This window comes from Mauremys mutica, chromosome 1 (genome assembly GCF_020497125.1).
Source record: "Mauremys mutica isolate MM-2020 ecotype Southern chromosome 1, ASM2049712v1, whole genome shotgun sequence".
Taxonomy (NCBI): Eukaryota; Metazoa; Chordata; order Testudines; family Geoemydidae; genus Mauremys; species Mauremys mutica.
The window spans coordinates 254,694,464-254,707,246 of record NC_059072.1 but is presented as its reverse complement, the minus strand read 5'-3'; the positions used below and the strand labels follow the sequence as shown (position 1 = coordinate 254,707,246).

The 12,783-nt window shown below is 40.8% G+C and overlaps 1 protein-coding gene across 1 annotated transcript in view; it reads left to right on the top strand.

The window, feature by feature from the left end:
• Nucleotides 1-12,783, top strand: part of ATP11A (ATPase phospholipid transporting 11A) — a 153,725-nt gene that overhangs the window by 75,563 nt on the left and 65,379 nt on the right. Inside the window, exons 8-10 of the mRNA XM_045007544.1 lie at nt 403-453; nt 5,840-5,904; nt 12,376-12,457. Coding sequence (XP_044863479.1) covers nt 403-453; nt 5,840-5,904; nt 12,376-12,457 — 198 coding nt within the window. The remainder of the gene's footprint in view (nt 1-402; nt 454-5,839; nt 5,905-12,375; nt 12,458-12,783) is intronic.

Here is a 12,783-nt window from a genome sequence, read left to right as displayed (position 1 = left end):
TACACACAACCTTTTATTGACTCACTGTTATAACTGATGTCTTCAAATGCTGGCTTATAAAAGTGAAGTTTATAAAAAGTTTAATATGTTTTAAATAAATCCAAATTTTCAGGCTTCCTTCTCTATTATTTTGATTATATGTAGTCCATATAATATTTAATGAACTTTTATACCATATAGAACCTTCATAGATAATTTAAAAAATAATCTTCATCTTAATGTATTTTTGCAAGTTTTTTTAGAAGTGAGATGCAGTGTCTGAGTATATAAAATTTCAGATAGTCATAATTCAGATATTAAAAATGTTTAACAAATATTTCTCAAGTTATGTTTGTGTGCATATGTTCTATATAAAAAAAATTAATATCTGGCATTAATACTAAAGTACTTTTCCTCTTACAGATTTGCTGGTCGAATAAATGTTTACCATGATAGGAATGAACCTATTGCAAGGTAAATCAGAGAGAGGGTTTTTAATGTACAATACCTAGGTTTCTTTTGTCCCTGAATATGTGGTGATCTTGAGGGAGAAGTATGTTGTCTTGGTTTTATAGTAGGAATTTTTGTTTTAAAAGTTTACAAAATTCAGGTTTGTGTATAGCGAATATTTTATGCTTCATCTATTAAATCAGCTTTTTTTATGTTACATTTTGTTTTTAATATTAGGTTTGTGATCTGTTTTGATAGCACTTTGTGGTTGTCTGTATCATAGATGTCTGAATGTAAGGGTTAACAATTGATTTACTACATTTATATAGTATTGTTTACAATCCCAAATTGCTTTGCATGCACAGTATATAGCTATTTCAGACATTGCTTCCTTGAATAGCTTCATTCTGTTCTACTTGTATTGTTCTACATAGGTTCTTACGCTACCCTTCTCACTGTAGGATCTCAGCACTTTCCAGTAGTACATTAAGCAACATGACTGTCTGTCACATGTAGTTAATTCTTTCTCATCTTCTCTGCAGGGGAAGAATTGTGTGTGCAGTGTAGTGTTTTTTGTTTTGATAGCGGTTTGGGGGTGTGTGTGTTTGTTTTAAATATACATATTGCTGTGTTTGTTAGAGAAGGCAAGTCAAAGAAGTACAACTTCTTCATGGAATAGAAGGTAATGGTACTGAGTTCATTCCAGTCTGTCTCCTGCTCAGACAAGCTTCAACCATATGGTAGAAAGTTCCATTCTGCCTGAGGAATTGAGTTGTCAACCACGGTCCTCATCTAAGGAGTTTTTAGATATACTGGGCCTAGGCCATTGAACGCCTTGAAGATCAGGACCTCAACCTTGAATGTGACTCACTATTCTGAGGAACCTGAGAGAACAGTAGTCATATGCTCTTATCCTTCATACTTCAGTGTATTGCAAACAATATGCAGGGTGCACAGCTGAGGGCTGTGATCCTGCCTCATAGACAGAGTGCTGTCAGAGTTCACAAGACTCCACACAGGCAGGCAGATTGCTTTGCAGGATAGGGGTCTAACATTGCAGACAACACTGAGCAGTCACAAATTTAGTGTTTCTTATAATAAGGCTTCTTAAAATATAGAATGAAAAATTCCAGAGAGAGAGAGACAACTCGCCACTAGAGTGAAACGTGGCAGCATATAATTGTGCACAGCAATACCACTCAACAGTTTGGAACAGGAAGTGAAGAAATTTTCAACTGAAACTATTGGGGAAACTTGGAGAAACAAAATATACTGGCAGTACATCTCCTGTTCTGTCTGGCAAGAGCCCATATACACAGCATTCATTTTCCACAGATCAATTTATCTGCAGATTATAAACTCTAATTTGCCCACTTCCTCTGTTTGTTGTCGCCTGCACATTGGAAGCATGGAAGAGCAATTCTCTCTTTTTCTGTGTACTTTCTTATTTGTTACTATTCTTCTGCAAGAGAAGAGAATGAAGAACCACAGAAGCAAAGCTAGAGAGGAAAAGCAAAGATGAACAAAGAAGCACAAGGAGGCACCATTTCTCCTGTCTGCACTATCAAGGACCTCATCTACAGAGGGAAAGAAGATCCCCCTCCTGTATGTGCTTCTGTCCAGGTCTCAACCCAAAGAGAAGAAAAGCACTGGGCTCAAGCTTTTCCTTTTGTAGCTACTTGCAGGGGCCCAGTAACCAAGGAGCCAGCCAGGGCTCTGCATTCTCAGAGTGGCTCCTGTTAAGCCTCTGCTTAACCTCAGTAAGAGACTGCAGGGTGTCAGTTCTCTTACCAGTGAGCCCAGTCGGTGAGGAGAATTCCTGCTATTCCAGATCTTCCTGGCCCTCCCTGCTTAGTTTGTCAAGGTGTTCTGGCTCCCTCAGGAAACCTGTGTACCCCATTAGCTGTAAGTGCTTGCACAGGTCTAACTGATAACATCTGAAAACAGGATTGCACAGGTATATCTGAGAAGCCTAATTCAGGCAGCAGAGCAAACCATTGCAACTTGAGCAAATTTGAAATGCAAATCAGTGAGTCAGTGAATTATAGAACCTTGCAATGCCATTTTAATAAAGGCAGTATAGTGCTGTAAGACCAAGGTCTGTCCTCCACTTATGACCCCATTTTACCGTTTGCTTGCTTCGGAGGGTAATCCCTTCAAACATAGCGTAGATTCCAAGGCAGACCCTGGCCTTCCCCACCACTCTGGGCTCATTTCCATCTTCAGAGGTTCCCACTCCTTTAGTGGCACTGACCTTTTCTCCCCTCACTCTGTCTGTCAAGGAGTCAGTCCTATATGGTGCTTCCTCCTCTCTGCATACACTGGGTCTGAGGTATGTACTGCACCATCCTCATTCTTGCCATGATACTTGCCTCTTGCACTCAGACTTCTTTTGAGTCTAGGAAATGAGACTTTCCTTGTTGTCTCAACCCAAAGCTCCAGCATGTTGGTATTATCATTTGTGACCTGGGGAACATCCTGCTTCCATACCTCTCTGTACTATGTGGGGTTGAGGAAGAAGAAAAATTCCTGGGTGGAGCCAACCAAACAGTTACCCTCGAGCAAACTCAGGTAGCTCCTGCAAGCACTGTTGGCTAATTTCTATGGCTCTTATGGGGGACATTCTCTCCCCTGAGCTGACTGGCTATTTGCTTAAATCCCTTTACGCATAATCTCTTCACCTCAGTTTAACGCTACGTGCCTTCCATTTTTTCTTCTCTCTATTCCTTCCTTCAATAGCCCCTGTCCTTTCCATTTAGCTAATCCTTTCCCACCAGAACACCTCACCTGACCCCTCCCCCCAATACCGCCAGATCACGGAACTAGCTTGATGTTTGCAAATGAAAACTCAGTTCACTCTGCTTGGATGTTATTGCTGTTCCCCTGTCCTTTTTGTGTGTGTTTGTTTTGTTTATTTAGATTATAAGCACCTTTGGGGCAAGGACTGCCTCTTGCTCTCTGTATACAGCGCTGAGCACAGTGGGGCCCTAGGGAAATAACAGCCAGACTGCAGTAGTATATATGAACAGGCAATAGGAACATGTAGCTCCATGTTCTTTTCCTTCCCCACTTGCCCCATCTGTGTTTGGATTTAGCCTTTCCCTGCCCCCTCAGAACAGTCTCTCTCTTAAGCTGGGGAGCTCCTGTCCAGGACAGTGGGAAAGTGGAGCCTGCACCTCAATTCTTCCAGGAGGTGTGCCAGCAGCTGAGTCCAGAACAGTCAATTGGCTTGACTCCAACAAGCTACACTAACCACATTTTGGAAAGTACTTCTGTCCCCAAACCATGGGGAAGATACATTGGCCTGAGACTGAAGCAAGGAACTGGGATATTGTTTCCCTGGCCTAATCCTGTTCTGTAGAGCTGCAAGAGAAATTAGGCTATATATAAATGATCCTGCTGGCTTCTTGGTGGCCCCATCGTCTTTGGTTTTCTGACCTCAAGAGCATCACTGTATACTTCTCCGTAGATACTATCTAATAGGCCAGAACTGCTAACTGAGACCAGCCAGCTTCCCCAACTTACAACACCTAGCCTTGAGGGATGGCCTGGAGATTGAGTAGAGCTATTTAACTTTGATTTCTTGGAGGAAATTGCTGAGTGGCCTTTGTGAGCTGAAGCCTTTGTGAGCATGACAGCATTCTCTTAGGTTAGTGTATCTTCATTCACTGGATATTGGAGAAAGGGGAGGATGTATAACGATGCTTCTTTTAGTGCATCCTCAGCATTTTACAGGCAGATTTCAAGAAGGTCCTAATTCAGTAATATTTCTCCAATAAAGTTCATGGCTAAAATTCAGACTCTAAGCAACTATTCTCTTTGTTTTGAGAGTTGCAATAAAAGCAAGGCCACCAGTAAAAATACTATAGATGAAAGACTGTATTTTGTGTCTATAGCCAAACTATGAAAAGCTTGTCCTTGCATCGTAAGTGTCGCTGTTCTTGTGGTGTGGTATGGTATGGTATGGTATAGCAAACTCTGGTGCATACAGAGTTGAGATATCTGCCTCTTCTATTTGCCTCTTCTATATTTCATCTGTTCATAGCTGTATACTTTCAATTGTCACTACCAGCTGGTTGTCTTTTGCCACTGACACTTAGTTTGGCTAGTTGGTTTTCCAAGCTTCACTACACGTGAACCGTCCTTTGGGATGACACCATATACTACATCCACTATCTCTAAGGGCTTTTGCCAATTGGGATGGGAGAAGAGGGACATATGACATTAGTAATCCTATTTTTATAGTCTTCTCCCATTCTACATCTCCCCCACCTCCCCTCAGGCTATTTAGGGATGGATTGGGCCTTATGTACAGACTATGACTGACACATTTTCCTCCTGCTTCCTGATTTGGTGGAGTCTGAATGCTGTCCATAAGACTTGTGGCCAGGAAGGATAGGAGAAAAGAGAAAGATGATAAACAAGATTACTGGGAATAACCTTCCCTTATACAAATTGGCATTAACAGCCGATACCTTACAGTGTCATGAAATGTCTACAAGTGGTCAGGTCCAGGCTTTACATCTTTTCTAAAACACAGCACCTTTTAGCACAGTGCTGAAGCACTCTTCTAGTTCAGTGCTGACTCAAATTAAAAACACTACTTTTTTGATATCCAAACTTCCTTTCCATGAAGGACCAAGCAAAACATATCTTTAAATTCAACAAGATTGCAAAATAGTTTTCAATTCATTGCTGATATTTAGCACACATATTCCCAGCATGCTGTATAAAAATACTTGCTTCTCATAAGATATATTTGAAGTACTGTATACATTCTCAAAACTTTGGATGACTTAAAGCTTAGTTTATACCAATCTGAGTCTAAAACTTTTGTTCCATCAAATTTCTTTACAGCTAACTTGAAAAGGGAGGGAGAAAGAGAGCTGGAAAGCAGCCATCTTTCCCATCCTAATGAGTTTCCCATCCTAATCAGTGAACAAAATTAGACTGTACAATTTTCAGGGGTGAGAACTAAAGCAAGATAAGTTGGTTACGATATGGCATGTATGTCTTGGACAATGCTGGTGGGACAAACTCCGTAATGCATTTTTCAGTTATCTTTGTATATTGAGGTTTATGGTCCAAATTCAATCTGAAGTCAGTGGTAGCTGTTGGATTCTCAGTGCTTCTGTAAATCAGGTTACAGGTGTCTAAGTATGAATTTAAGAGCTTAACTTTAGGTATTCCTATATCTAAAAATCTTGACCATAATACTTTAATAAAAAATCCCAAATGCAAACTGTAAATGTTGGTTGCTTGTTAAATGTAGACTTTCACTTAACCAAATGAGCAATACTTTATTTTCTGTAGCTAATACTGCCTGTTATGTTTCATGTGACTTTCATAACAATCTGTTTTCTATTTCTGAACACTTAATATATTTTTGATAATCCTTTATCTTTTGTAGGCCATTAGGATCTGAAAATCTGCTTCTTAGAGGAGCTACTTTAAAGAACACAGAGAGAATCTTTGGTAAATATTTAAATTAATAAATGATGAAAATGCATTTTCAGTTAAAATGTAAACGTTAAATCAAGTTAAAAATCTATAATTACAATCACTTGAGCATAAATCTTCCCTTGCATTGCCTGAACTACATCTGCACCACAGAGTGCATTTTTGTCATTATTAAGAGAACTGAGATAATCACAACTGACATACAGTAGCAATGACACCCCCCCTTTTTTTTTTTAAATAACAATTGATTTAGTATGTAGTAATCAATAAGTACTAGCTATCAACAATAGACCTTGGAAGGAAATGTTCCTTAAATTCTGCACATAAATGTGTGATTTTAATCCACAAATTTGTTGGTTTGGTGTGGATGTGGCAGGCTAGCAGTGTGTGCTCAAATGCTCAATTGTGTTAGCTGTTAATGAGCCATTGGAAAATGTTGAGTCTCTGTTGCTGAATCATTAGGGCAAATGAATTGTTACCCCAACCTAATATACGTAGGGCTGGCCAACATTTTCTCTTAAAACTGTTCTTCAGCAGAGAGTTGGATTTTCATCTCAACATTTTTTCCCCTCCATAAAGGGTCTGCTTTCTGCAGAAAATTTCAGTTTTATGTTTACAAACCAATCACCAAAAAATTGAAATATTTTTATTTGGAAATGCTGCCACGGTGCATCATGGAAGTTGTAGTTCAGTTGCTTCATGTCCCCATTCTCCTCTATGGGTCAGGCTCCTTGACTAGACTACATGTCCCATGATGCACCACCTTCTCTTTCCAAGAGGGGAGACTATGAATGGCAAGATATCTAGAAAAAATTTGCAACCTTTTCTCTCCAGAAGAACCCAGCAGGAAATGACTAGAGGAGAGATGTTGTCAAATTTCCCTTCCTTACTTGGAATAAAGAACAATGTAATTAGTATAATTAATATGTATTTTTATTACTATTTTAAATTTCATAGGACTATTTTATAAACTCAATGAAGATGTGTGTCAAGCTGAGATACTGCCACTTCTTGAGCAGTTGCTGTTGACCTTGTTAATAACATACCCAACATATGGAATTATCCCAGCACAGCACACATGCCTGTGTGTCTTATTTTTAGTAATGAGTTATGACCCAGGATACATTAGATCTGATTTAATGTGTACCTTGGATACATTTTTTTTTGTTTACAGCTGATTATAATTGCTGTATTTAATCTATTTTTTTAGTCTCTGAAGCTGTTATTAATGGGGCTGTGCAAAACTATAATAGTTTTTTTAATGAATGAGTAGGTTCTGCTGAAGAGAGCAAAATCTGTGGATTTCTTTTATTCTTGGATACATCATGTAGTTTAGGCTTGTTTAGAATATTTCTTATAACCTATCATTTAGTTTCTAAAATTGAAGCTGGACAAATAACCTAGAATTACAATGTGGACTATTCACAAATACTTTGTTCAGTTGCATTGGGTAACAACATGTCAAAAGGCACTTCAACGCAAGAATTGTGAAGAACATGGTGTAGATTCAAGATGAAAAAATGTGAATTAGAAATGGAATGTGAATATTACTGCTTCTAATGCAGGTCCCTATGTGCATTTCGCTGTCAGTGTGCTTGAGTCTGGAAATTTTTTGCTAGTAGTGTCCATTGGTCTGCACCAGATGACCAAAAACGGTTTCAAGATCTGTTGACGTTATGGATAAGCTCCAGATTCTTCTGGAGCAAATTCAGGAGACACCTTACTGACTCTTGGATAGTTTAGAGTGCAGGACCTAGCAGAGTGGCACTCTCCATTAACAGTGCCATCCTTGAGCATGCCAGGCTTGTGTGGCATGCTCCAGCTACAAGTGCACCTTGCTCCTCAGAGGGTAGAAAAGAGGTACTTATTCCCAGACAAGGTAACAGCATTTTTATTTACTCATCCTGCCTGAATTTTTTGGGGGTTCGGGCAGCCACTGAACAAGTAGGTAACAGCACCCAAGGTCCGTCCCCCCCAGGTAAAGAAACCAAAAGTTTAGACCTCTTTGGAAAAAAGGTATTTACGTCCACCAGCATGCGATTCCGAATAGCCAACTACCAGGTCTTGCTATCGAAATACAATTTGTCAACTATTCAACAATTTCTGAATTCAGAGATAAGTTCCCTCCAGCGAATGGGACATAATTTGAGGTCCTTATTGAGGAGGGTAGATTAGTGGCTAGAACATCTCTACAGGCTGCAGTTGATGCAGCTGACATGTCCTCAAGGTTAATAGCAACTGCCGTTGTGTTACAAATCCTGGCAGCACTTCTTGAGATTTCTCAGGGAGGTTCAATCAGCTGTAGAGGATTTGCCATTTGATGGGAATAATTTATTTAGTGAAAAGACAGATGAGTTTTACACTCACTGAAGAATTCCAAGGCAACAGTATGGTCCCTAACTTTATATACACTAGCACTGAAGAGGAAGTGTCCTAAACAGCCTTATGAACCAAGACCACAACCCCCAAAGGGGATACAAACCACCACAGAAGCAATAGAGGATCCAGAAAACTAAACACAACACTCATCCTCCTTCCTCCTCTTTTCAGCAACAACTTCATATCAAGAGGTAATTTGACAAGACCGTCAAGAGCTGCTAACCAACTGAGACGCCATTTCCTTCTGACCCAGACATCCATTTTGGTGGCTGAATAGCCGAATTTTTCCATGCCTAGTAGATAACAGACAAATGGGTTCTTAACATCATCCAGTTCAGATACACAAAGAGTTCCTCTATCCTCCCCATTCAAAACCCTATTCCCTTTTAGGGGCCACTTTCATAAGAAGATACTAATTCAGGAGGTAGACTCCTACTTCAGCAGGGAACTGTAGAGCTGGTACCATCTCAATATGAGGGGGGAGGATTTTATCCAAATATTTCCTCATATCCAAGAAAAGGAGGGTGGAGATCCATTTTAGACCTCCAATAACTCAATGTCTTTATCTGCAAATTGAGACTGTGGATAGGGTTGCCAAGTCTGACTGTAGCTGTTCCAGGAATATTTTTTCCCCAACATGGCGTAATGTAATTTTCTTAAAATATCCTATTAAAATGTCCTGGATTGCTTTCAATAGTCACTGGGAGATCAATGCCAATTCCAGGAGATTCCAGGCCAATCCTGGGGGGTTGGCAACCCTAATTGTGGATGGTTATCCTGGCATCAATAATTATGTCCCTAAACAGAGACAAATGGATCATGGGTCTCAGCATGAAGGATATCTATTTTCATATCAACATCTAACCCTCTAACTGAAGATTGCTGAGATTCACTGTAGGTCCAATCATTATCAGTTCAGGGTGCTCCCTTTTGGACTAGCAACAGTGTCCAGAGTGTTTACAAAGGTACTTTCTGTCATGGCAGCATGTCTGACACCACAGCTCAATAGTCTTTCCTTACCTGGATGATTAGCTATTGAGAGAGAGAGCTCATCAGGAGGAGGCACTGACATCAACCTCATCTCTCCTCAGTTTTCTAGTGCCACTGGGAAATCTGCATGAACACAGAAAAGTCCATTTTAGTTCCATTGTAGACCACAGAATTTATCGGCGCACCTCTGGACAGATTTCAGTCACTGAATAATTTAATCAATCAACTCAGAGCCCTCAGTCATTGAGTTGTACATGTTTTATTCTCCTGTGTCACATGGCATTCTACCTACTTGATACCATTTGTGAGACTTCGGCTTCGCTGCCCACAAGCCTGGCTTCAGATGGTATCTGTGCCAAGCAGGCAGTGGCAGTGCAACAAGTAGATGTGCACAGGAGTTTTCTTTGTTCCACCTCCCAGAAGAGGATTATTAGACACCTCCCTCCTAGGATGGGGCTCCCATCTGGACAAACACACAGCACAAGGGACGTGGACTCCCTGAGAGTCCAGGATGCACATGAATGTACTGGCACAGAGAGCTGTCTGAGAGGCCTGCAAGCAATTCTTACTGCTTGTACAATCCCAGTGTATTGAGGTGATATCAAACAGTATCACAATAGTGTGCTACAACAAGAAGAAAGGGGGCGCGAGGTGCATATCCCTGTACATAGACATGGTCAACCTATGGAATTGGTGTATTAGTCATAAAATCACCCTATCATCAGTACATCTCCCAGGATACACAGAACATTAGTGGCACAGCATAGATGTCATGATCAACCACAGATGAGAGCTACATGACCCTGTGGTGCAGAGCATATTCAGGCAATTGGGATTCCCTTCTTGGGATCTATTAGTAGGACAAGAAAACAGTAAATGCAAGACATACTGCTCCAGAGGAATTAAAGGTCAGGACTCCAAAGGAGATACCATCCTAATCCCTTGTGTACCCCTTTCTCTGCATTCCTCTCTTACCTCGAGTCCTCAGGAAGGTCCAGCAAGATAGAGTGGTGATCATCCTCATTGCTTCCCGATGGCCTAGACAGTTTTGGTTGCCCAACATTCTCCAGCTGTCAGCTTGACCCCATCAGCCTCTGATCTTTCTGGACCTTCTGATATAGGACAATGGTAAGATTGGACATCCCAATCCAGAGTGTCTCCACCTCACAGCCTGGTATTTGGATGGACATCAAATCTAGAACAGACATGTTTGTTAGCAGTTCAAGCCATCCTTAACAAGAGCAGGAAGGAATCCATCAGAAAGTGGCTAAGTGGAAGAGATTTTCTATTTGGGCCTGACATTGCCATATGGCCACAAATTACCGGACATGCCCATTATTTTATATTATCTGCTCACCCTGAAGTCCTCAGCTCCCTATGAGTTCACATGGTGGCAATTAGTGCCTGCCACCCTCCAGTCAATGACCACTCTATTTTCACCCATCCAGTAATTACATTTTCTAAAAGGTCTAGTTCAGGGGTCGGCAACCTTTGGCTCACGGCCCATCAGGGTAATCCGCTGGCAGGCCGCGAGACATTTTGTTTACACTGATCGTCCATAGGCACAGCTCCCCGCAGCTCCCAGTGGCCATGGTTCACCATTCTCTGGCTGCCACTTCCCGCAGCTCCCATTGGCTAGGAACGGTGAACTGCGGCCACTGGGAGCTGTGTGGGGGCATGTGTGTGGACCGTCAATGCAAATAAAATGTCTCACAGCCTACCAGCGGATTACCCTGATGGGCTGCGTGCCGAAGGTTGCCGACCCCGGTCTAGTTAGAACCTTCCCTCCAGTAACTAAACCCACTCCAGCATGAGACCTTAATCTGGTCGTCTTCACACCATTTTGATGACCATTTTGATGACTGTTTTAGTGACATGCTCCTCCCATCTCTCTGTGAAGGTTGCCATGTTAATGGCCATCCCATCAGCAAGAAGGGTTGGTGAACTAGGTGCCATTATGGATTATCCACCTTATGCAATTTTCCATAACGATAGTTATGCTGAGGCTACACCCAGAATTCACCCCCAAAGTCCTCTGGGGCTTTTGCCTAAAACAGACTATACATCTACCTGTTTGTTTTTTCTGAAGCTGCATGCTGCTAATGAGGAGAGGAGACTTTATTCCCTGGATATATGCCAGGCACTGGCACTCCTCCAACAAAGAACATGTTGACTTTTAGGAAATCACCTACGTCGTTTGTTTTGTTTGTTGGCAGAATGGATGAAGGGACAAAGTGATATCTTCTCAGAGGCTTTCCAAGTGGATTTCAGGCTGTATCCTGTTTTATCAGTTAGTTGATATCCTCCTCTGCAAAATGTGAGGGCCCATCAAGCATCACTTCATCTGCCACTGACAGACATCTGCAAAGCGCAAGATGGAGTTCTATACATACCTTCACAAGACATTATGCTCTAATACAAGCCTCTGCAGCTGATGCTTCATTTGGATCTGCAGTCCTTCAGTTATCCATACTGTGTAGGTCCTCGCATACTCTTCCTTCCTCATCAATGTGCAGTGGAATACACATAAGGACTATTACCTGAAGAAAGAGAGGCTAATTATCTTGTATAGTAACTGGAGTTCTTTGAGATGTGTAGTCTCTAGCTGTATTCCCCTATCTGTCCATCTTGCCCTCTGCTTGGGTTCTCACATGATTTGTGGTAGGGAAGGGACAGGAGAAGTAGTCAGTCTTCACTACCCCTTATGCTTTTCATCTGGACCACAGGTGGAGACCAATGGACACTACTAGCAAAAAAATTTCAATCTCAGGCGCATGAAGTGCATGTGTACCCACAGTGGAATACAGATAGGACCACACATCTCAAAGAACCTCCAGTTATTATACAAAGTGAACAACCTCTCTTTCTTAAAGTTTGCCTGTACTAACCATGATGTTACAACTGTTTGTAATTTCTGAATATCATCTGAACCAGTATTTTTTTCTTCATATGGCCAAGGCAGGATGTAATGGTAGGGTATGTAAATAGCAGGGCAATCAGAGATGTTTTTTATTCATGTCAGGATTGTATATCCTCAGTGAACAGCACAAGATCAAGAACACTTGCATTCACAATCTTCAATCACAATCTTTACTAAAATAGTTTTTCTTATTTCAGGTGTTGCTATATACACTGGCATGGAAACTAAGATGGCATTAAATTACCAGTCAAAATCACAGAAACGATCTGCTGTTGAAAAGTAAAGCTTCTATTATCCTTTTTTAATATTTATTTTGGGGCAAAAAGAATGTTTGGATTTAAAAAAATAATCAGACACATTTTTGTTTATGCTAAAACTATACATTTCATTAACTAGAATATAAGTGGAAGAAAGTCTTAGTAAAAGTTGCATCTTTCTGTGTGTCACTATGGGCTCCTGTTAGATGTTTGTTCCTCTTATTGAACAGATGACTATATTTTAGAAACAACAACACTTCTTAATGCTAGATACCTTTTAGAAATCAGCTGTACTTTACCATTCTAGAGTATCGTAACTTTTGCTGCTTAGAATAGATCCACTGACAG